The sequence below is a fragment of the Malaclemys terrapin genome, chromosome 3 (assembly GCF_027887155.1).
Source record: "Malaclemys terrapin pileata isolate rMalTer1 chromosome 3, rMalTer1.hap1, whole genome shotgun sequence".
Lineage (NCBI taxonomy): Eukaryota > Metazoa > Chordata > Testudines > Emydidae > Malaclemys > Malaclemys terrapin.
The window spans coordinates 69,150,424-69,174,352 of record NC_071507.1 but is presented as its reverse complement, the minus strand read 5'-3'; the positions used below and the strand labels follow the sequence as shown (position 1 = coordinate 69,174,352).

Sequence of the window (23,929 nt, the reverse complement as noted above, 5' to 3'; positions counted from 1 at the left end):
TTCCCACAAACCACAAATTCTGGATCTTGCACTGCTGCTCTTCTTAGGGCTCCCAGCTGAGTCCTGCCAAGTTAGCTACCCAGAGCCTAACAATTCATAGTGGAGTTTCAAATAAATAAATAAATCTAGAAATATTTTCCCACTTAAATTTGGATTCTGATACTTTATATCAGTTATGGGAGTCCACTAAACTGAATTATATGCTGCTCCTGCTTTATTTTATTTTTTTTGTCCTGAAGAGTCAAAAAAATTTTAGACATTTCCATTTGGATTGTTCTGTCTAATGCAGTAAATAAGGTGAGAGGTGTTTCAATTTAAAATCAAGTTTCATGCACTCTCTCTAAAATTGACAAAAACGATCAGATCGGCTTGAAAACTGATTGGCCAACTGAGTTGTTTGTTGTGGGGGAAATTGGAAGTATTTCAACAAAGGGTTCCTGTGATACAATAGCCTAAAATGAGCTGTTCTCAAGTTTCCCCCACAACAACAAACTCAGTTGGCCAATCAATTTTCAAGCCGATCTGATCGTTTTGTCAATTTTAGAGAGAGTGCATGAAACTCGTTTTTAAACTGAAACAGCTCTCACCTTATTTACTGCATTAGACAGAAGTCCAGAAACTGAGACATCCTCAACCACACTGTTAAGTGCTTACTAATGTGGGATTAATTTTCTACCCATCAAAAATTAATCAAATCATGCTGCAACTAAGCATAAAATGTAAACCCAAGCACATGAGTCACATTTCTACAGAGGTCTGTAATTATCAACATAAAATAAAGTCCTTCTCTGCTAATATAGGGGGATTTTTTTTTAAATGTGCGAACTGCAGTTGCTTCAATTCCCAGTTGTTTATTTTGCTCAGCAATTAGTTCAATTAGAAGTGCACATATTAATGAAGCATATGAAATCCAGCAGAGGTAAAGTAAAGCCTGCTGCCTTCAGTTTGGCTGATGGAAGCATTGCTTAAACAACTGTACTACTCTCTGTTTTGTAGCCATTTTAAGTAGGATTATCACAGGGAACACTGTGCCCTTCAGAACAGCCACAAAAAGGCTAACAAGACATTCCTGCTTGGTCTAATTGTGCGTCTGTTTATCTAGACCACCCACCCCAAGTGGAATGAAGATCCATAACTGCCCAAGTGTCTTAATAAACTGGCATTTGTGGGGACAGTTTTCCACTCTAGGTTAGCTAAAGGTAACGTCTTCTTCCAGATTCCCATGATTGTCAAATAACGTTAAGTACAATATTAAATACTATACTTCCAAGCCAAAATAAACTGAGCAATTTAAATGCATGTTACTCAATATGGACATGATCCTTCCTCACTGAAGTCAATGTTTATTTTGCCATGGATTTTAATGGCAGGGTGAGATTCTTGACATACTAGCTTCACAAGAAAAAGGCTCCAATCTTTTACATTCTACCAGTGATCGTTTTCATTTTTTCAGATATTTTCCCATTATCTGCCACAGTAAATATAACTGTAGCATTATTATTGATGCTAGAGTAAACACCTAATATATGTTGCACAAGCATTTGCTGCATAATGAATCAAAGTGACATACCTACCTATCTTTCCCCTCCATATATTCTAATCCCATCATAGAATTTTTTTATGAGTTGCAAAGGAAAGTGGTCAAGTTATAAAAATAGCTTATTCATAAAAACATATCAAATATCTGATCAAGAAAAGATGTTTTGAAGGTCACTGAGACCAGTTAAAAAATGAAGCTTTCAGACTTGTGAAATAATCTGCTAGGCAAATTTGAACAGAGTCCCTCAAAGACCTTCTTTCAGTAGGTTATATATAACAGTTCATACTTTTTTCTATTTTTTTTCTTCAAAAAATCAACAAAGTTAAAAAAACACAATTTAAGTGTGATGTTCAAGAGTTTATAATTTGACTCATTTGGTGGTCTTTACGATCTTTGGCACCCCCTCACCGGCTAGCCTGCTTGTTGATTTCTTGCTATGCCCTTTGGCCAGGTCTCTGGTTGTCCTTTCCCCAATTGGGGTGTTAAAGAGTCCAATACTTCTAGAGGCCAGTGGCCCTAGATGAGGGACACACAGTCCTTGGGCCCTTCAGGTATGGCTCACTTGTTCAAGGCCTTAATAAACCCCCCTTGCTGAGCTTGGTGGGAACCAGGTCCACCGACTATCTTGGGTTCCAGGTCAGGGACACTGTACAAAATGGTTGGTAACAAGCTCTCACAAACTACTTACTTTTTTCCTGGCCTACTTCCTACAGTGCCTGTCTTGCAAGCTGTTCCTCAGGGTTACCCTGTGGTCCTGTCCCCAGTCGCCTGGGCAGCTTCTCATCAGAACCATTGCTGAAGTCTCCTGATCTCAGTGGCTCCTCAGCTTCTCTAGCAGCCACCCACCCTTCTGCTCTGCAATCCTTTAATCTCTGCAGTTTTTGTGAGCCCCCAATCAAGCCCAGCTGAGCAGGCAGTCTCCCTATTAACCCTTTAGCAGCTGAGACAGCACAGGGTTTGTACACCCCAGACAGACCCATAATGCCAAAATAGCATGGGCCTTTTCTCCACCACCTTGCATCTTGTGTAGTCTTTTACACTGTGCAAACACTACCTGATTTCAGGGAATTTTGTGCTGACTTTCAACTAGGGTGACCAGACGTCCCAATTTTATCGGGACTGTCCCGATATTTGCTTATTTGTCCCACATCCCGACCTACCTTCGGTCGGGACGCGAATTGTCCCGATATTTTGCCTCCGCTCACAGGCGGAGCGGAGCCCGGAGGGGGCTCGCGGCACCCCCGCCCCAACTCCACCCCCTCCTTCCCCCATTGGATCCCTCCCTAAATCCCTGCCCTGGCCCCACACCCCCAGCCCCACCCCCTCACTGCCCCATTGGATCCCTCTCCAAATTCCCGCCCTGGTCCCGCCTCTTCCCCAAGCACGCCGCATTCCTCCTCCTCCCCCCTCCCTCCCAGGCTTGCACTGATCAGCTGTATGGTGGCGCAAGCGCTGGAGGGAAAGGGGAGGTGCAGACGGAGTGGAGGCATGCTAGTGTGGGGGGAGCGGGGCGAGGAGCTCCGGCGGCCTTTTTTTTCCTTTTTTTTTTTTCCTCCCCCCCCACATCCCGATGTTTCACCTGTGTGATCTGGTCACCCTACTTTCAACACATAAGTGTAAATAACAATTCAAGGTGAAAGGCCATGGAGAATCAGGCCTTTGAAGTCTGTCACCTATCAAAAGAATGTAGGACCCTCAACACTGTAAACAGTTCTCAAAGATCTAGGACATACACCATTCCAATACATATTAGGCAATATTCTTGAAACCCACTTTTTTCTTGGCATTTATCTTGGAATTGGTATAACAAACAAACAAAAAAACACCCTAACCTGTAAAAACACAGGAGCAGTGTGGGGTATTGAAAACCATGTTAAAACTGTAATCTATCACTTTCAATTCTCTGTGGTTTTCCTTGTCCTGCTTACAGGCAGGCTGTTCTGTAGGGAAGTGGGCAATCAGAGTCAATTGTCCTGCAGACAGCCTGCCAAAAGTAAGTTGGGGTAAGTTGCGCCTCTCTGTTTTAGGGAACAGCTGGCTTTCTCTCTCTGTTTTGGGGTTCTTGTATGTTATCCTTCTGTATTCTAACAAATAAAGTAGTGCTACTTTACAACCAGTAAGAGTATTTTATGTTTTTCTCTGCATGTATGCCAGAAAACACAACAAGCAGGTTTTTCTGACCAGGTAAATCCTAACCACCAATTTCAACTTCATTTTGTTTGTTAGTTTATTTTATTGACTATAAAAGGGGTGGGGAGGATAAAGCCAGGTAAGGAAGGAAGCCTTAGATCTATATCCATCATTTAAAAAAATAATAATAATTAAAAAAAAACCACACACACACACACACACACACACAAAACCCTGCATGAAAGAAAATGGCATTCAAATTCAAGAGTCTTAAAGTCAATGACAGCTGTGGGTATTCAAAAGTCAGGCCTCTTATTTAAATAACTAGCTTTGGGCATCCCGTTTTTAAAGTCTTAACCTAAGTAAATGAGAGGAAGAGGCAGGCTGTGAGAAAGTTATATATCAACATTGTCTGCATTAGTTATATTAGTTAGGTAAATTAATAAGCATTAAGCAAAAGCTGCAATGAGAGGGTGATTTATTTTTTTTTTCTCATTGTTAGTGACTTGTTGACTTAATGGATTCCATAGATGTCCAGGGACCATTAATGGGTAATGGCAACACAACGTGGTGGAAACCCCACAGCTAAAGCGTTATTTTTTTTCTTTAGTAGCTTGTCATTATTTTTAAAAATGATTACCTGACAACGTGTATCACAGTATCTGGCAATTTTGCACTGAGAGCATCTAAGCAGCCGTTCATTCCTGTAAAAAAACATCCTGTGTGAGTTATGTAGGAAAAATAAAAATATTTCCAAATATCTGAAGCAAAAAGGAGCCACAAAAAGAACAAATTGCTTGACACACATGCATTTATTTATTTTTACATACAAAGTCAAGGCAAGAACCCAAGGGCTAGAGACTCTAATTTCCTTACTCATACTGAACAGTACCTTACCCTATGAATAGTTTATTTACTAGAGTCAATGGGGCTGCTTGTGTGTTAACAGTAAGATTATCGGAGTCTAGACTAAAGAGGAGTCTCCCTATTCCTGAGATAATAAAACAGGAACCATTTGTTTTTCTTGCTTTGCTACCATACTGTCAAGGAATTAGGTTTTGTGGTTAATGCAATAGAATCTCAGACTATGGTGCAGCACAGCTGGATGTTGTCGTCTTTGGAGCCCAGCAACGTGATAATATGTTGCGAGGCAGAATTCAGGTCCCCATTACCTGTTCATTACCTGTCTTAAACAAGATTCTTGCTGTGAATCTGCAGTTGTGACACTGAGTTATTTGCAATGTGAAGTTGACCTGCTAGTGGAAATTTATGCCTTCAAAAAAAAAAAGATTGCCTGTGATTGGTAAACAATGTGACTAAAGCAAAAACTCCATCTGAAAAAGACTATTGGGGGCGCAAGGGGAAAGATAAGAAGTTTGAACCAGAGATACGTATGAACATTTTAATTATGATTCTACAAAGTGCCTCCTGGCTTGAGTGAGATTCCCTACTGCTGGCTTAATTTAAATCATATGACAAGCTGAGAACTTGACTTGAGGAGAAAATATAATTTACTAATAAAAGTTTTGTAAATTATTAGATGGTGAGGAAATATTTAGCATGAAATTATGCAGAAAATTAATCAAATTTACATGTCATAAATCAAATTCTGCTCTCTGCTGCACTGGCATTAGGATATGCATTGCAGTATCATTCTTGCCAATTTCTTAGCTGTCACAGCACCAGCAAAAAGCCCAGAGGTTTTAACTTTATATTTAAAAACAAAGTTAATCATATGCTTTCCCAGCTTATATTGACACTGAGAATATGGTGCTTGCTCTTATAAACAGAAGACTCAAGAGAGAAGAGACTAAATTAAGGACATACTAGCTAGTCAGACTGTATGATTGTCCTTCCTACATTGTGAAAATACTCCTACTAATAGACAGCTGGACACATTTCTTACACTAATAAACGACAGACTTATGCATAAAGACACATAGCCAGTCTGACAGATGTTTAGGTTTGACAACCACTATACACAACATTAATTATTATATTAATACATTTTTGCATTCCTATAGTGCCTTCCATTTGAAGAGCTGAAAATGGATTACAAACATCAAGAGTACAGTATGTCTACACTGCAAGTTAAGGGTGATCATAGCATTGGTAGGCATACCGCACTAGCTTTAATCTACCTTGCACCGGTAACAATGGCAATATAGAGGTGGTGGCACGGGCTTCAGCACAGGCTAGCAATCAGAGTACTCCAGACTCCCTGTAGGGCTTGTACTCTGGATAGCTAGCCTGTGCTGCAGCCTGTACTGCCACACCTACAGTGCTATTGTTATCCAGGTTAGCTATATTAAAGCTAGCATGAGTATACCTACTCGTGCTGCAATCCCCCTTTGCTTGCAGTGTAGTCACACCCTAAATAACCTTTGCAAGACAGGTGAGGCAGGTAACTGTCCCAATTTTACAGATGACAAAAGGAAGGCAGAGGGAAAGAGTAAAGTGATTTGCTCATATTTATACCTTAAGGCTCAGACCCTGTAAGAATCCTATTGTTTTTAAAGGGATTTTATGGTGGCATAAGTGTCTGCCATGTGGATCACTTTGCCAGCTCAGACCTTAAATCAATAGCACAGCTGTCAATAGAAACTAGACATGCTGGACCCTCTGAACTCAAAGAATTTTGTCATTGACCTCAATAGGGTCAGAATTTCACAGTAGGTCTTCTGATATCCAATCTGGTACTTAGACCCAGGGCCGGCTCCAGGCATCAGCTTAACAAGCAGGTGCTTGGGGCGGCCAAGGGAGAGGGGCGGCACGTGCGGCAATTCGGGGGTGGCAGGTCCCTCACTCCCTCTAGGACCGAACGACCTGCCGCCGAACTGCCACCGCCGATCGCGGCTTTTTTTTTTTTTTTTTTCTTTCCCCAATTGCCACCGCCAGTCGCGATTGAGGCTTTTTTTTGTTGTTGTTGCTTGGGGCAGCAGAAATGCTAGAGCCAGCCCTGCTTAGACCACAGAACCATTCTTCTTTCCTTTATTTAAAATCAATATACAGTCAGTTACCTCCAACTTTTAGTCCCTGTGCTCACTCTAAATTCACAGCAAATGCCTCAAAGAGTCATATGTCCAAATAAAGTGAGATTGCACCAACTTGGTCACAAACCTTAACCAATAATAACTTCTGAGCAATGAATTTGGTCCATTGATTCCATTAATTTAATTTATGGCTAAGAATCTGTAGCAATCCAAAACAACATAATAAATACAGAATGCCAAATAAAATAGATCCCTCTTGAACACAGACTAAGTCCTTTGTTTCACATGTGGAATTCTCACTGGTGTAAATTCTGTACAAAGTTATTGTATCAATGTGCACTAAAATGCACCAGTATCGGCATATTTAAACTCATCGCTGATTTAACTTTGCCTTTTTTAAGATTCTTATAAGTGATGGGGAGAAAATAGGTAATGTCAAACATACACTAAATATAAGAGAAATTAAAATATAGCCATGTACTTATGTGGAAATAAAGAAATACAAGTTAAGTTATGTAATATGCAGAAATATTTAGAGAGAATTCATGATGGTGAACTGTGGTATAAATGTATGAATTTGGGTTTCCATTATTATTTAAATAGTGCGAAGCCAATGATTTCAATATACAGTGCATAAAAGTACATATGATGGTGTGAAGCAGCTTAAAAATTTTATCTACATCAGGTCAAATAACTGCATTGGTCACAAGTTGTAATGCCACGAATGAATCAGATGGATCATTCCAAACGAGTGCCAATCTTTGTGCATTAACTTTCTTATTCTCCAACCCCTTTATAGTTGAACTCATGATACCTTACAGAATATGTTGTGTGGTGTGCTGAATACCATACAACTAACAGAAAGAAAGTATTTTAGAAATGTCTGAGATTAAAATCTTGTTATTGCTACTGTCTTTCACCCTATCTAAAAAAGTAAGGGCCTTGGTATCGTGAGTTCAACTAGAAAGGGCTTGGAGAGTAAAAAAACTAATAATTTTTAAAATCTTCTAAATAGTACCTAAAAATCTTTCCCATGCAAAATAGTGTTTGATTTTAGAATCCAATGTCTGGGGACAATCCAAAGCTAGAATCAAGTGCTGGAAATCTCCCCTCTCCAATTGTATAAAGCTCTCATTTCTAGGGCCCAGAAATATAAGAACTCTAACAAAGCCATTGGTGAAGAACTGAATATTTCTCATTCTGGATTTGGACCTCAGATCAGTATAATATAGGGGGAAAGAATTAAACATTTTTATGGTAGGTTTATTTAGTATGAAAAGAAAAGGACAAAATGATTGCTCTTTGGAGCTGCTCAGATATCTGAATGTCAGAAATAGTCCACGTGGCGACAATTAATGGATGCACACACACACACGCCCCAAATTATATCAATCTGGACTAGTTCTGAGACATACATTTTGTAATACTGATCAACATGTTCTGTCAGGGATACAGGATAATCTTCAGGAAATCTACCCTTTCTTTCTAAAAATGGGGAAAAACCTCCATATTTATTTTAATTATGTACATTAATGAGACATTTTCTCCAGATCTTTCAAATCACAGGCAGCACACACTACAAAAAATTCTATTTCCTGGGTCATCAACATGTTATCGTGGAAGTCAGCCATACACAACAGATTCATCATGCTCAACACTATCTCTTGAAAATGTGTATGGTAACATGGAATGATATAGAAAAGTAGAGATCTACGAACATCATTTTCTATATTATCATATATAATTCTTGAGATTGTCACTTTCTGGAGTTTCCACAAGTTGTTCTGCATAGTTGCATCATTACATAGTTTTGCAGGAATAGAAGCAGACCACAGGGCCTTTAGGTCTTCCTTATTTTGGATTATGGAAATGAGGAACTCTGTATACAAAGTGTTCTACATCAATAGGTAAGAGCCTCTATTGAACTTCTCTCTTTAGTCATTTAAATAATATTGTTTGACACAGTGTGATCAGGCAAACATTTTGTAAGCACTCCCATTTAATTCTATCCATGCAAGTTCTACCAGGCGCTACTTAACTAAAATCTCTGTGCATCATTTGAAAGTTAACCCCTAATTCAGCCAGGTGCAGAAGGGTTGAGCAAAAGAAGTTTTTGTGCAGACCTTCTGTGCTAGGGTAAATTTCACCCTACCAGAATGATGATGAACTAGTATTTACATTAGGCAACATATCTATAGTTATAATAGCTGAAGTTAAGAAACAAGATCTTAAAGTACCAAAAAGTAATACTCAAATCCATTATCCATTGCAAATATGACCTTCAAGAGCCATGATTTATATGAATGTATCCCTTAGCAATTTAAGAACTTTCTAATACAGATCCATATTTTAGGTCTTGCATCTGTACTATTTAACTCACAGCACTGTAATGTATGACCTTGACATACTGTTGCAATATCTTCTTTCAGTATTTTAATTTTCTTCCTAAAAGATGCAAAGACTTGCTGAAATAACTGAAGTTAAGTACAACAAATATTTTATTCTGCCATCTGAAAAACGCACATAGCTTGGACCTGACAGCAAGGGGCTAAGCTCCTTCAACTCCCACTGAAACCAATGGGAGACAACAGTGTTCAGCATCTGGCAGGATTGGATCCCTTTTTTAACCAACATTTAACAATGAAGTGGTAACAAAGATACAGAACATTACTTCAAGTTTATTTCCAACATCTGACACTAGCAACCAAAGTATTTGAAGAATCTGATTCCCTACTGGTACTGTATAATGAATGAAATATGCATTCATCATCTTCCTCCCCACTCTCATCCCCCAAATGATGAGCAGATATAGGATGTTTGGTGCAGTTGCATGAACTGACAAAACTGCTGCATTTTATTTCTCTCCCAACTCCCTCCCAAACCTCCATCTGTAGGATTTATGGCATCAATTAATATTCTGACATGGAATTTTACAAAAGTAAACAGTATGATTTAAAGTACTTAATCTGAAATTGAAGAGTTCAGGAATAAGACTTCTTACAGGATTTATGTATTTTGAGGTATTTAAAAACACAAAGTGATGACAATTTGCAAAGCTTCTAACCATCAGTATCAGCTATATATTAACTTTATAGAAGCTGTTAAATATTTATAAAATTGTTATCAAATAAACTTTTGTTAGTTTTGATATCAGCAGAAACAGTTACACTCACTGGGTCAAATACTGCTCCCCTTACACATATGACTAGTCTCACTGGTGTCAACTCATTTGTAGTGTGTGTAGGATTTGGCTCAATTTATTCAGAAATAATATTTTCTATCATCACTCAAAGGGTTTCCTATTTTCTCAATCCAAAGAACAAGGAAAGGAAACACACCTCTACCCCAATATAACGTGACTTGATACAACACGAATTCGGATATAACGCAGTAAAGCAGCGCTCTGGGGGGGGTGGGGCTGTGCACTCCAGTTGATCAAAGCAAGTTCGATATAACATGATTTCACCTATAACACGGTAAGATTTTTTGGCTCCTGAGGACAGTGTTATATCGGGGTAGAGGTGTATAGTAATTTCAGAAATATTACTGGAAGGGTTTGTATTTAAACAAAATACATAGCCCCAGGTTTCTGGAAGTATTTAAAATCATAGAATACCAGAGTTGGAAGGGACCTCAGGAGGTCATCTAGTCCAACCCCCTGCTTAAAGCAGGGCCAATCCCCAGACAGATTTTTGCTCCAGATCCCTAAATGGCCCCCTCAAGGATTGAACTCATAACCGTGGATTTATCAGGCCAATGCTCAAACCACTGAGCTATCCCTCCTCAAAGTACTGAAATGAAATATTCTAGACGCATCCAAAAGATGGAAAAGAGAATTGCATTAGAATGTCCTTTCTCCAAGAGAATGGACTATTAATAAAAGCATTCAGTACAGTCAGGTCTTGGTTGTTCCGTACAAATGCAGGAGAGTAGGGGGCAGTGCAACCTCGCAGAAGCACCTAGATGCAGAGTATCTTGGTAAAGCAGCTCTTGAGAGTATGCTGGAGCTAGCAGCAACTCCCCTTAGGGGCAGTAAAGCATGTGCTTATCTCCATGGCTAGCTAGCAAAGGTGGGGAGTGAGCCCATTGCCCTGCCTGCTACAAATTTTATTTATTTATTTGGGGGCGGGGGAGGGAGAGAGAGATGTGTGTCCTAGGAGCTGCTAGCAGGGAGGCGTCGTCGTGCTGAGAAGAATGAGAGGACTGCAGCTGTTGCTGGCAATTTTTCAGCACTTCTGATGAGCCTCTAGTCCCCTTATCAGAGAGATGAAGGCTAAATCAGGATTTTAAAATAGCCCGTACTTACAAAAATGAACAGTACACTAAGAGAGAATTGTCAGTCAGCACTGAAGTGTATTGATACAGCTTGTGCAAAGAAACTTACCCCGTGCTTGCCTGCACTGTCTGGCTCCTGCCAGTGTCCCTCCCTCACTATCACAATGTACAAAAATCACCATTAAAAAGAATCAAACTAACAATTTATTGAACAGCTGTGATTATAGCGTGGGCACGATGAAAAAACGGTTACTAACTTTTCGTAACTGTTGTTCTTCGAGATGTGTTGCTCATGTCCATTGCACAGTAAGTGTGTGCGCACCACGCGCACTGTTGCCAGAGATTTTTGCCTTAGTGGTATCCATTGGGCTGACTCTGGCGCCCTCTGGTGCCGTGCACGTATGTGCCAGTAAAAGGCACTCCTAGCATGGAACGGACATGAGCAGGGACTCGAAGAAGGAGGAGGACTTTCTAATGAACGCTCTGACAGTGTGACTATCCAGTACATATGAAAGGGTCAGGAAACAATTTTAAAACATTAAATAAAAGCAATTATTGTGACCTTGCACTCTATATGAGTTTATGAAAATATGCTAATGAGTTTAAATATAATGTAACTGGAATATGCTTCATGCAAAAGGTCTCTTGTAAGGTATCATTACAAAGCTTATAATCTACTGAGTGTGGTCATCCTATTTGTATAAACTGTAGCACTCTTGTATCTGAAACTAGAAATATGAAATAACTCTGAGGGCCTATTGTAATTATGCAAAGTGTAGGCCATTACCCCCCTACCCCACTTCCTGCACCCATTGCTCCTCAGATGAAGGGGGAGGGATCCCTGTACAGGGAGCTGCTCCCCCATCTGCCCAACCCCCATGCATCCAGACCCCTCATACCCAGATCCTCCTGCCAAGCCTCACCCCCTCAAAACCCCACCCCCCAATGAGCTCCATTCCCCTTGCACCTGGATCACCCCAACGAGCCACCCACACCTGGATCCCCACCCTACCAAGCCCCAACCAGCTGCACCTGAATCCTCCCTCCACTGAGCCCCACTCCTCCAGCATCTGGACCCAGGACTGAGCCCCCCACACCCAGACCCATCTGCCAAGCTCTATCGCCACCTACACCCAGACCCACCCCGCTGAGCCCCAACCACCTTCACCTGGACACACACACACCCCGCACAGTCCCATTACCATTGCACCCAGAACCCCTGCAACAAGCCCTGTGCATCCAGATCCCCCCCACACCCAGACTAGCCCACACAGAACCTTCTCAACCTGCACCTGGATCCCCACACGTTAATCCCCTCCACACTTGGATCCTGCCTTGCTGAGCCTGCCTGCCCCCACAGAGGAGCAGGGCCCTGGGGTGTTTCTGGGGCAGGCCGGGTCCTTGTCAGGGTTGGGTGCAGCCTCACTGATAAGTTTGTGTCCTGGGGGGAGAGGGAGGCGGAAGCTACACAGTGATCTCCCACCTCTGTGCAGCCAGTGGCCTGTGCTCCACAATACCATACTGGATCCTCCATATTTATTTGACATATAAAATCTGCAAAATTTTGCAGAATTTTAAAATATTGTCCACAACATTTTTAATTTTTGGCACAGAGTTTTTAATTTTTTGGTGCAGAATGCCCTCAGAAGTAATTATAAGACTATTGCTGTACTTTGGGAGTTCATATTTAATACTGGGTTGACCAAATACTACCAATTTGAGGTATATGCCCTGCTTTTGACATTCTACCCTCAGGTAGAGGCTCACAGTCATGAGCCACTCCAGGCAGCATGACACCAGGTGTCAGATAAACACTACCCACAACAAGGCCTGCAGTTATATCTAACACATTGTTGCTTTTCCTGTTATTCAACTTATTCACACTTTTCCCTTCTATAAACCAGAGCTACTTTTTTTTATTTTTTTTTAAGTGTGATCTCATTTTAAATCCATGCCGGATCTTTTTACTCGCTGTTTTTCCATTTCAGAATCTAGGCTTGCTCTTTCAACTGCATGCCACATTGCACCAATTTTCCAAGCATTTTTTTAGCCCTGCTGTAAATTGGTACTTCAGTCTGATACATGAACTGTGCAAAACCTACTTGGGTTTTGTTTTGTTTTTAATTTAAAGTCCTGATGCAAACTGAGAACAAGCAACAGCAACAATCGGTAAACTTCAGTCTTTCATAGTGTTACCAACCCATTTCTGTCCTTAAATATTAATAAAACTTACAATAATAAATTATTAGACAGACAAGGTGCGTGAGGTGATGTGTTTTATTGGACGAATTTCTGTTGGAAAGAGAAACAAGCTTTCGAGCCACACAAAGCTGGTCTCTTATTGTACCAACTTCGTTGGAGAGAAAGATGTTGCCTCACCACCTTGTCTCTCTAATGTCCTGGGACCGACATGCCTACAACTAACAGTATGCTATAATAAATCATTAACATTTATGGTCCGTTATGGTCAAAGGCAGCTGAATACTTAGTTAAAATGCAACAATTTTTTTAAATTCATCATGCCACCAAAGCCAGTGCGAAGACAACACACATCCCCAAATATACAGTAAGGGCTAGATTGTGACTTGATTCTGTGCAACAACATGGTAGCAAGTGGAGAGGATGCAGGAAATTTTCCACTTCCTCTGGAGCTCCTGCAGTGACAATTCCCAGTCTTTGCATTACCAGCTGGGCTAATCCCCACAAGTAGGGTTCAAAGGGGAGGGGAAATGGTAGGAGGTTGGCCAAAGCAGGGAAAGGAAAGCACATGCTTCATTCTTTCAACAGATATAACAGGGTCCTTTCTTGTCTCCAGTCACAAAAACACTCTGCCCACATTCCTCATTCTAGCTCACTCAGTCTCTAACGCCCACTCAGATCAAACTCCTTTTCAGTACTGACGCATTTGTGCTGACCCTTCTCACCTCAAGATATTTTTAAGTCCTGAATAGTTCTTCTAACACCCATGACTCTGTTCTTTTTTCAATGTGCTTGAGTAAGCCACAGGATCATGAAAAGGAGGTTAGACACGAATCAAGGAGAAAAACAGCTCCTTATAATTACCTTCCAACCCAATCTGCCCTCTGCTAGGCTAAACATAATAGACAAAGATGTACTGATGTTCTTGTGATAACAGATATCAGAGTAGTGAGACAGCTAATGGAACAATTACAAAAAGGCTGTCCAACACACATTTAAGTTTACAAATTGTACACTGAAGCCCTAACTAAGAAAAATCAGCACTTGAAAGTCCCTGATAAACCTTCCAAAATCTAGAATACCCACTCTAGATTAAAATTCTCTTTATTTACCATCACAGAGCATGCTATGCCTTATACCCCTCTACAGTCTCTTGTGAGTGCACCTTTCCTGGGAATAGGCTCTGAGCCTCCAGTTCATTTAAGAGGGAGTACAGTGAATTTACCACTCTTAGAGTGAGTTCACAGGCTTCAGCATCCCATTATTCACTGTGGTGCCTTTAGCAGAGCCAATTTGACTTGGTTCCCTGCAAGCATCTTCTCTCTTGGGAACTTTGTAACCAGAAAATGTAGGCAAATACACAGTTCAGCCCTTTCAAAACAAAAAACATTATTTATTAGTGAACAGGAATACAACTGTTTGAGAAATGGGGTTAAACTAACAGAAAAGTCATATACACATAAACCCTACCTAACCTTTTAGCTTCTCCTTGCTTAGTTAAATAGCCCTGACCACACCAAGCTGGGTGGGAAGAGCCCCCACACACCCACAAGCCCTATCTCTAATTTCCAATCAGCATCTCCCAGAGTACTCCTCCTCCATGTGGAATAGGGGCTGACCTTTAATCCAATTCAAAGGTCTTTGTTCCAGATTTCCAAAGCCTTCCCCGTCCAAGTCTCTTTGTCTGTCCTTAGTCTGGCCAGAACTGGGTTATGCTTCTCTCTAGGAGTCTTCCTCCTTCCCTGGATGTTGCCAGCTAGACTGTGGTTGCAGAAGAGGCTTCAAAGGAATTCAGACATATATTATCTTTGGAATATAGACACTGGTCTTATCTAAAGTGATTGTCTGCCTCTCCTGCATACTGCCAAGCAACAGGTATGACTTAACCTTTAGAGTCCAGATAGGCAGCAGTACAAAACTGAGCAAGCAAACTTGATTGCCTCAATTACTCCATATTAAATATGCTTATTTTACAAGTAAAACAATACTTCCCGCTCCCCTTCGCCTCTGCAAACTGCAAACTCAGCCTGGGCTCAGAAAGTCAATCAGCATTCTTTCCTTTTTACACATCAAGAATAATGAAGGTTCTCCAGTCCAAATTAAGCCTTCATTTTCACCTGTGGATCCCTCTGGTCTTCAGATTATTCCCTGAATTATATCTATGCTCACCCCTTTGCCTTCAGTCGGCTTGCACAAATGTAACTTATTGGGACTTGGTAAACAATTCTGTTGCTGTGATGCACAAGAAATAGAATTCAGTTCAATCATCTCTCTGCACATCCAACACAGTTGGGAAGCAGGAGTGAAATGCAGAAAATCTTCGCTCACAGTCAGCAGACATGACTGATGACACACAAAAGTGCCAGCACAAATTGGCTGCACTGGCTCAGGAGCAGCTTGTTCCTCCTGTACTCAGGTCTGATCTGATTTGGTTAGGCCTTGGAAGATGTCCTCCAGAGTGTTCCGGGAGCCAGCTTGATACTCAAAACGGTCTTCTCATGACTTTTACACTAACAGGATGACATGTAGAATTATAGAATTTGTAGATTAAGAACTACATTAGGGCGATGGACTAATTAAAGGTTTCAGAGTAGCAGCCGTGTTACTCTGTATCCACAAAAAGAACAGGAGTACTTGTGGCACCTTAGAGACTAACAAATTTGTTAGTCTCTAAGGTGCCACAAGTACTCCTGTTCTTTTTGTGGACTAATTAAACTTATTGGTGCAGGAGTGTCCCCTACTGTACATTTACCAGTGTCTGGTTAAGTTTTAAATGCCCCAACCCTTTCTTTGGAAGACTAATCTATGTGGCCTAATAGATCTTAGTGTTGGAATTTTTTTCTTGATAGTCTGAATGTTCCCTTTCTTAAATGTATTCCAGTACTCCTAGTTATATCCCTGTTTACACTTATAAATAATAATTCTCCATCCCTAAGCACTTAAATACTTTGGTAATATGCCCCATGGAAAACTCTAAGACAGATAAGGTGTAAACCCTTCAAATACCTATAGATTTTTGTCTCACTGTAGTCATTACTTAGCCAAACTAAAGTAAAATCCTTTTAAAAACTTTTATCATAAACAAATCGCTCGAGACCTCCAAACATTTTTGGTTTATCCTCTCTGAATTCCCTATAACTTGTCAATATTAGAGTAGGGTGGGAAATAGTGTCTCAGTTTTCCCATTTAACATCAGGATGATCCCAAGACCTTTTGAAGTTTTTTTTGAAAAAAAAAAAAAAAAAAAAAGGAGGACCCCCCCCCCACACACACACACACCCCTACCTACCTACCTCCGAATAGCCTATAGCTTGGTAGTTAGGACCCTCACCTGGGCTTCAGGAGTCCAAAGTTCAAGTCCCTGCTATGAATCAGTGCCCTAAACACTGGGCTATAGAGTCAGTCTCTCTCTCTCAAACACTCCTAAATAATTACATGTTCAGAGGGTGTGCAAGAGAGACTTTATAGCCCAATGGTTATGGCACTCAGCTAGGATGTGGTAGACCCAGGTTCAAGTCCTTGCTCTCCCAAACAGGAGTCTCTCATATCCCAGGGGAATGTCCTAACCACCAGGCTACTGGCTCTTCTGAAGTCCCTGCCCCTGACTCTCCCTCCTTCCTCTACCAGAAATCCCACCCTGGATGTGAAAACCTTTTCCAACAAAAGCTTCATGAAAATGGAGCAGGCTTTGACAAATCAGCATTTTCCTCACAAAAAATGCTTTTGTCAAAAAAAATCCCCATCAGCTCGCCACTCTGGTAACAAGGTGTTAGGTTTTTATTCTCTCTATAGTCATATGTATTATGGTTCTGGTTTTGTTACTGTTCACAACTTCTCCCAACTGACTGCCATCTGCATATTTCATCAATATGCTGATTTCTTCCCTTTCCTGCTCAGGAAGGATTGACTGTATTATTTAGGCACAGCCTTGCCTTGGTGGTGACAAGGCTGCCCTCTGCATCACCCAGGGAAAACAGCAGGCTGGGCACACAGAGGCCTCACTTATTCCCACTCCCAGCATGGCCAGACAAAACAAAGCCCAATATCCTCTCTCACCATCTTTGGGGCGTCATGCACACACTGCAAAGCCTAGGAGGGAGCGGCAGTTTGGCCTGGCCTTTGCATGGCCTGCACAACGGGGGAAGGAAAACTCCCAGTGCCCGCCGCCCTGCAAACGCTATCCCTGCACAAGAACCAGGCAAAAATCAGATCCTAATATATTTAATAAGAATGGTCTCGACACAAATACAAATGTCTATGATACTGTGCTACACAGCTCCCCACAATTTACAGTCCTTCAGACAGTTTAATTTCACATTACAATGTTAATATCCAAACAATCTAAATTGATCTGAGAATGAGGTTTTATGAGACGCTGTATCAAATGCTTTAATAAAATCAAACTTGTTATGTCTATTGCTTGCCTTTCTTCTGCTGATTCTGTATGTAAATATACTCTCAGCCATTCATTTGTCTACTTTCTCTGCATCTTAGAAGGTTGATGAATATTAGTTATTGCATCTAAGAGAGGAGTTAATTGGTTCTGCTATTGATACTCATGGTTAAGTGTATTACCAGATTAGGATGAGCCTTTTTTATTGTAAAGATAAGGTAAAACTTTAACCATGGGATATAGTATGTGGTTTTCAAAGGCTTTGAGATGGTATACCCTGAATTTACTAGACATTTGTAAAAGAATCAAGCCTTCTGTATGCTTAGTGCAAAGAGAACTGGTAGTCTAGGATTACTAGAAGACAACAGTATAATTTCCCCAGTTCATTTGTTGAATCAAAGGAGAAAAAAGAAACACGAATGAGTTTTTCATCGGTGCTCTATCCCTCGCAGAGGTCTATTTTATATTCTTTTTATCTTTTGTCTACACAAAGTCTTTTCTTTCTACCCAAATTGCATTCTGACCTCTGGAGGATTTTGTTATTTGTAAAGGCATTTTGATTACACTTATAATAAGCAATAGATTGGCCCATTCAAGATACTCATTATCTGCATGACTCATATCGGCACAAACATAAAATAAATCTACAGAATACACTCAGATTGTCTCAAGATTGATTAAACTCCCTTTACAGTTCTTTTTTTAAATTTAGAGCTAGCTTGTTGGGCTTTAGTTGGTTTGTGGGCTTTGTTTGTTTGTTTGTTTTTTGACATTATGGAAAGCGACCTACTGTTCTTACAGGGGAGTTTTGAACACATTGTTTGCATGTTTTGAATGGTACATGATTGTCAGATGCTTTGCTTATTCCCAAGGAACTCACTGAGAAAGTCACTTGGGCACTAAAGGCAAAAGGCCTTGCTTGGTCAGCCATGACCTCTCACATGCTAGGTATCACCTTTTGTGTCTAGGCAGTTGGCTACCTAGATCTCTATAAAGGTTTATAGAACAATGGAGGGGGCATACTGGACCTTGAATGCCAAAATGGGATGACTGACAAACCATCAGCATTTGCTTTTAAGAAAGTAGTGGAAAGTCTGGCCAAGAATGGACTTTCTAAGGCTGAGTACCAATTTCTCTAGTTAGGGCTGTGTTTATACTTTTCTTTTGAGGGATTTAGGATGAGTAAATTGATGCTGGGTAACAGAGGAAAGTAGTTGCCAGGAATGCTTCACCTCACAGACTTGGAGCTAGACCCAAACCATTTGGAGCTCCATCAACAGTTCTCCAACATAAACTTGAGGAGAAATGGGGCAGTACTAGGAGGGTTTTGTGTGTGTGTGTGCCCTCCTCTACTCCACCACCATGCCACCTGGTACCTGCTGCATGTTACACAATGATGTCATCCTTCTAACCTAATGCCAAACCTATTTCCAGAACGCCTCTCTGGCCAATGCCAAACTATAGCTATTTCTTAACAATATTTTTAGAGACAAAGGAAGAAATCATATATAGTTGAAACAGAAGCCTCAGCATATTGTAACTGAAGTGACACCACATTTAGGACAAACACACACAAAGACAGTGATAAGAATCAAAACAGAAATAACATGATGTAGGCCATGTAAACAACCACATAATCTTGTTTTGTGTATTCCTCCTGCCCACTTCCTTAATGGCACGTGTAGTCTTCTCATTAATACACAGAAGAATAAGATCTAGAGCTCCACCAACAGAAGTTATCATTGTAAATATCCCATTCAGGGAGAGACCAAGCTGCATAAATACCATGTGAGATAATAGAGGCATTAAGCCCTTAAAGAGACACCATGCTGAAGCTCTCACTATTTCCTAAGTGAGTGACACAATCTTTGTGGGTGTGTCTGCCTTCTCCCAACCATGCCCACTAATGTGTCTGCATACTAAAGAAAGACAATAGTGGACCAATTTAGAAGTAAAGTCAAATGATCAGTCTGACAGATGAAATTGATTTGTCAGTGAAATAGCTACCTGGAAAAATTCTGATGTATAAATAATGTAGCATCTTTCCCTTTCAGGGTGAGGTGTTTTATGATTAAATATTTCATCACAGTTGTTACACTAAGCCTGGCCAACTCATCTACTCATTAGAAATGATGGGATTTTTTCCCAACATATACACATCAAAGGCTTTTCTTTTTAAAATATGTTTAGATTTAGGGGTGCCTGGGACAAATTCTGTTCTGACTAATGCCAGCACCAATCTGGAACAACTCTATTGCCTTCACTGGAGTTACTCTGCATTTACAGTGATATGACTGAGAGCAGAATTTGGCCCCTCTGTTTATAACAACATTTTTGGGAAGATAAGTAAATACTTAATAAATTAAATAATGTGTTTAAATTACTATTATAAAGGTTTATAAGATATATAGGTCAGATTCTCTTTTACACTAAGGCTGCTTTACACTGGTCTAGCAATGTAAAGAGACCCTAGAGTAGGTGTAAATGTAACTGGCAGTATAAAGGGAGTTTAAAGTAGGCATAAATATGAAACCTGCTTTTAGGCCCATATACACTGCCAGATTCCTTTAAAGGGGCCTTAGAATCAGAGAATATCAGGGTTAGAAGGGACCTCAGGAGGTCATCTAGTCCAACCCCCTGCTCAAAGCAGGACCAATTCCCAGCTAAATCATCCCAGCCAGGGCTTTGTCAAGCCTGACCTTAAAAACCTCTAAAGAAGGAGATTCCACCACCTCCCTAGGTAACCCATTCCAGTGCTTCACCACCCTCCTAGTGAAAAAGTTTTTCCTAATATCCAACCTAAACCACTGCAACTTGAGACCATTACTCCTTGTTCTGTCATCTGGTACCACTGAGAACAGTCTAGATCCATCCTCTTTGGAACCCCCTTTCAGGTAGTTGAAAGCAACGATCAAATCCCCCCTCATTCTTCTCTTCTGTAGACTAAACAATCCCAGTTCCCTCAGCCTCTCCTCATAAGTCATGTGCTCCAGCCCCCTACTCATTTTTGTTGCCCTCCACTGGACTCTTTCCAATTTCTCCACTTCCTTCTTGTAGTGTGGGGCCCCAAACTGGACACAGTACTCCAGATGAGGTCTCACCAATGTCGAATACAGGGGAATGATCACGTCCCTCAATCTGCTGGCAATGCCCCTGCTTATACAGCCCAAAATGCCATTAGCCTTCCTGGCAACAAGGGCACACTGTTGACTCATATCCAGCTTCTCGTCCACTGTAACCCCTAGGTCCTTTTCTGCAGAACTGCTTCTTAGCTATTCGGTCCCTAGTCTGTAACAGTGAATGGGATTCTTCCGTCCTAACTGCAGGACTCTGAACTTATCCTTGTTGAACCTCATCAGGTTTCTTTTGGCCCAATCGTCTAACTTGTCTAAGTCCTCTGTATCCTATCCCTACCCGCCAGTGTATCTACCACGCCTCCCAGTTTAGTGTCATCTGCAAACTTGCTGACAGTGCAGTCCGCACCATCCTCCAGATCATTAATGAAGATACTGAACAAAACCAGCTCCAGGACCAACCCTTGGGGCACTCCGCTTGATACCGGCTGCCAACTAGACATGGAGCCATTGATCACTACCTGTTGAGCCTGACGATCTAGCCAGCTTTCTATCCATCTTATAGTCCATTCATCCAGCCCATACTTCTTTAACCTGCTGGCAAGAATACTGTGGGAGACCGTATCAAAAGCTTTGCTAAAGTCAAGGAATAACACATCCACTGCTTTTCCCTCATCCACAGACCTAGTTATCTCCTCATAGAAGGCAATTAGGTTAGTCAGGCATGACTTGCCCTTGGTGAATCCATGCTGACTGTTCCTGATCACTTTCCTCTCCTCTCAGTGCTTCAGAATTGATTCCTTGAGGACCTGCTCCATGATTTTTCCAGGGACTGAGGTGAGGCTGACTGGCCTGTAGTTCCCCGGTTCCTCCTCCTTCCCTTTTTTAAAGATGGGGGCTACATTAGCCTTTTTCCAGTCATCCGTGACCCTTAAACTTTCCATTTCCAGGGCTATAACATAGTACGTATAAGACACTTGTTTGCAACTTCCTCCTGCCTTGGAAGGTCTCCAGATACAGAGGAAACAGACCACGTCAGCTTGTGGTAAGTATCCCATTGCAGACAGACTACACAGATGCCATCATTGCATTCTATGGTAACATTTACTTCTCTATTACTCCTCCTCAGTTCAGTGGCAACACCTCCCTGAGTGTAAGGCGAGTAACCTTACAAGCATAACCTGTTCAATGCTCTCAAATCCCATTGGCTTCTATCGGAGTTGAAAGAGTTCAGCACCTATTGTACGTTCCTCGGCCCGCGCCGCTTCCAGCGGCTCCCATTGGCCTGAAGCAGCGAACCATGGCCACTGGGAGCCGTGATCGGCCAAAACTGCAGACGTGGCAGGTAAACAAACTGGCCCAGCCCGCCAGGGGCTTTCCCTGCACAAGCAGCGGAACAAGTTTGGGAACCACTGCCCTAGTCAATGGCTAGGTGTTTCATACACAGGTGATCACTGGGGAGAAAGTGCACAGAATAAAAAGAGGAAATCGTGAATAAGGATAATGGAGATAATAGAGGGTATGACTTAACTAAGACTAACCTATGCCCTTTGTTAGAGAAAGACATGGAATAGGATAGTGAACTCCCAACTTTTACTACCTATTCTATGGCACTTAAAATATGAATTTTTTTAAAATGTGGAAGGAGGCATTTATTTGTTAGGCTATTAAATAGCTTCCATCTCTAGAATATATCCATATAATTTATTAAAATGTTGATCTTATTGCTGTATAGTGTATACTGAAGTCGATGGGACTACTCATGTGAGTACAGGTTTGCAAGATCAGATGCTAAGGTCCCAAACTAAACAGCAAGAGACAAATCATAAATGACTTTCACATTTCTGAACTCTGACTCTCTATACTCTGGTGACATCCTATGGATAAAAAAATGTAACTTCATAGGTTTTCTTCAGTTTCACACAGATTTTCTTCTCAGGTTCGCTTTACCAAAGTTCCATTTAACAAAAAACGTAATAAACCAAATCCAAAATAAAAAACGTCTGTAACTACCATTACTTTTATAAATTTTTTTAACTGCAACTTTCACATCTGATAACACAACGGATTACTTGCTTTCACATGCCTTTCACCACCACGACCACCAAATATTCAAGCTTATCTGTCAAGTAACCTTTAACTACATTCTCTGTTGTTTCCCATCTCATTGGTTTCCAATTCTACTTACGTCTTTAAAAACAAATATGCCAAATTCTAAGGAGTGACTCTCAGTACTAAATCAGCCACATCTTAATAGTGAGTTTTCTTCCTTTAGGAAATAAAAGCCTGATTCAGTAAGGCATTGATTTCAATGGGACTACTCCTTAGGCCAGTGGTTCCCAAACTTGTTCCGCCACTTGTGCAGGGAAAGCCCCTGGTGGGCCGGGCCGGTTTGTTTACCTGCCGCGTCCGCAGGTTCGGCCGATCGCGGCTCCCAGTGGCCGCAGTTCGCTGCTCCAGGCCAATGGGAACTGCTGGAAGCAGCGCGGGCCCAGGGATGTACTGGCGGCCACTTCCAGCAGCTCCCATTGGCCTGGAGCAGTGAACCACGGCCACTGGGAGCCGCGATCGGCCGAACCTGTGGACGCGGCAGGTAAACAAACTGGCCCAGCCCGCCAGGGGCTTTCCCTGCACAAGCGGCGGAACAAGTTTGGGAACCACTGGCTTAGGCACATGCTTAAGTACCTTAGTGAATCAGGGCCCTATGTTATGCACTGGTTATAATCATTACAGTTGCTATGGCTTCAACTTTACCAGCTATCCATGTACAGAATTTTTATTAACACTTATTCCTAAGAAGGAAATTGTAACCATAGTAACATTCATATTATAAGATTATTTTATCCTTAATTTCTCCCATGCCCTACCTCTTGCTTTGCATTTTGTGTAGAATGGAATCTAACTGTAATAAGCTTTTGACTAATTTTGTTTGAAAATAAGTAGGCTTGGCAGAATTCAATTTTTTAAAAATAATACCGGATATTTTAAGCTTATTTTAGATTTTTATGAATTGAATATTTACAGTTGTGGGAAATTATAAAGGAGGGTCAGTCAATTATTAAATGATAAGATTCAAAAAGTTAAAGCTTTATAAAATGTTAAAACACAAACTTTCAACATCACATGCCAAAATATATAAAGTAAACATCCTTAAATCAACAAATCATTCCTGTTTTTATCGTTCATTCACTATTCCATTTGTAACAAGCCTAATTCAAGTCTAAATCACTGGATTTTGACTCAGTTCTCAAGCAGCTTTTTTTTTTTTAAACTTTGCCTAACTGTAAATTCAAATGATAATCGATAGGAAATATGTTTTCATTAG

General features: G+C 41.0%; 1 protein-coding gene across 3 annotated transcripts in view; it reads right to left on the bottom strand.

Annotated features, from left to right (window-relative positions):
• Nucleotides 1–23,929, bottom strand: part of SMYD3 (SET and MYND domain containing 3) — a 657,806-nt gene that overhangs the window by 528,142 nt on the left and 105,735 nt on the right. For all 3 annotated transcript variants that reach the window (XM_054023872.1, XM_054023870.1, XM_054023871.1), the window contains exon 2: nucleotides 4,311–4,374. Coding sequence is in view for 2 of the 3 variants with exons in the window: in XM_054023870.1 (XP_053879845.1) it covers nucleotides 4,311–4,374 (64 nt within the window). In the remaining variant the exon portion in view is untranslated. The remainder of the gene's footprint in view (nucleotides 1–4,310; nucleotides 4,375–23,929) is intronic.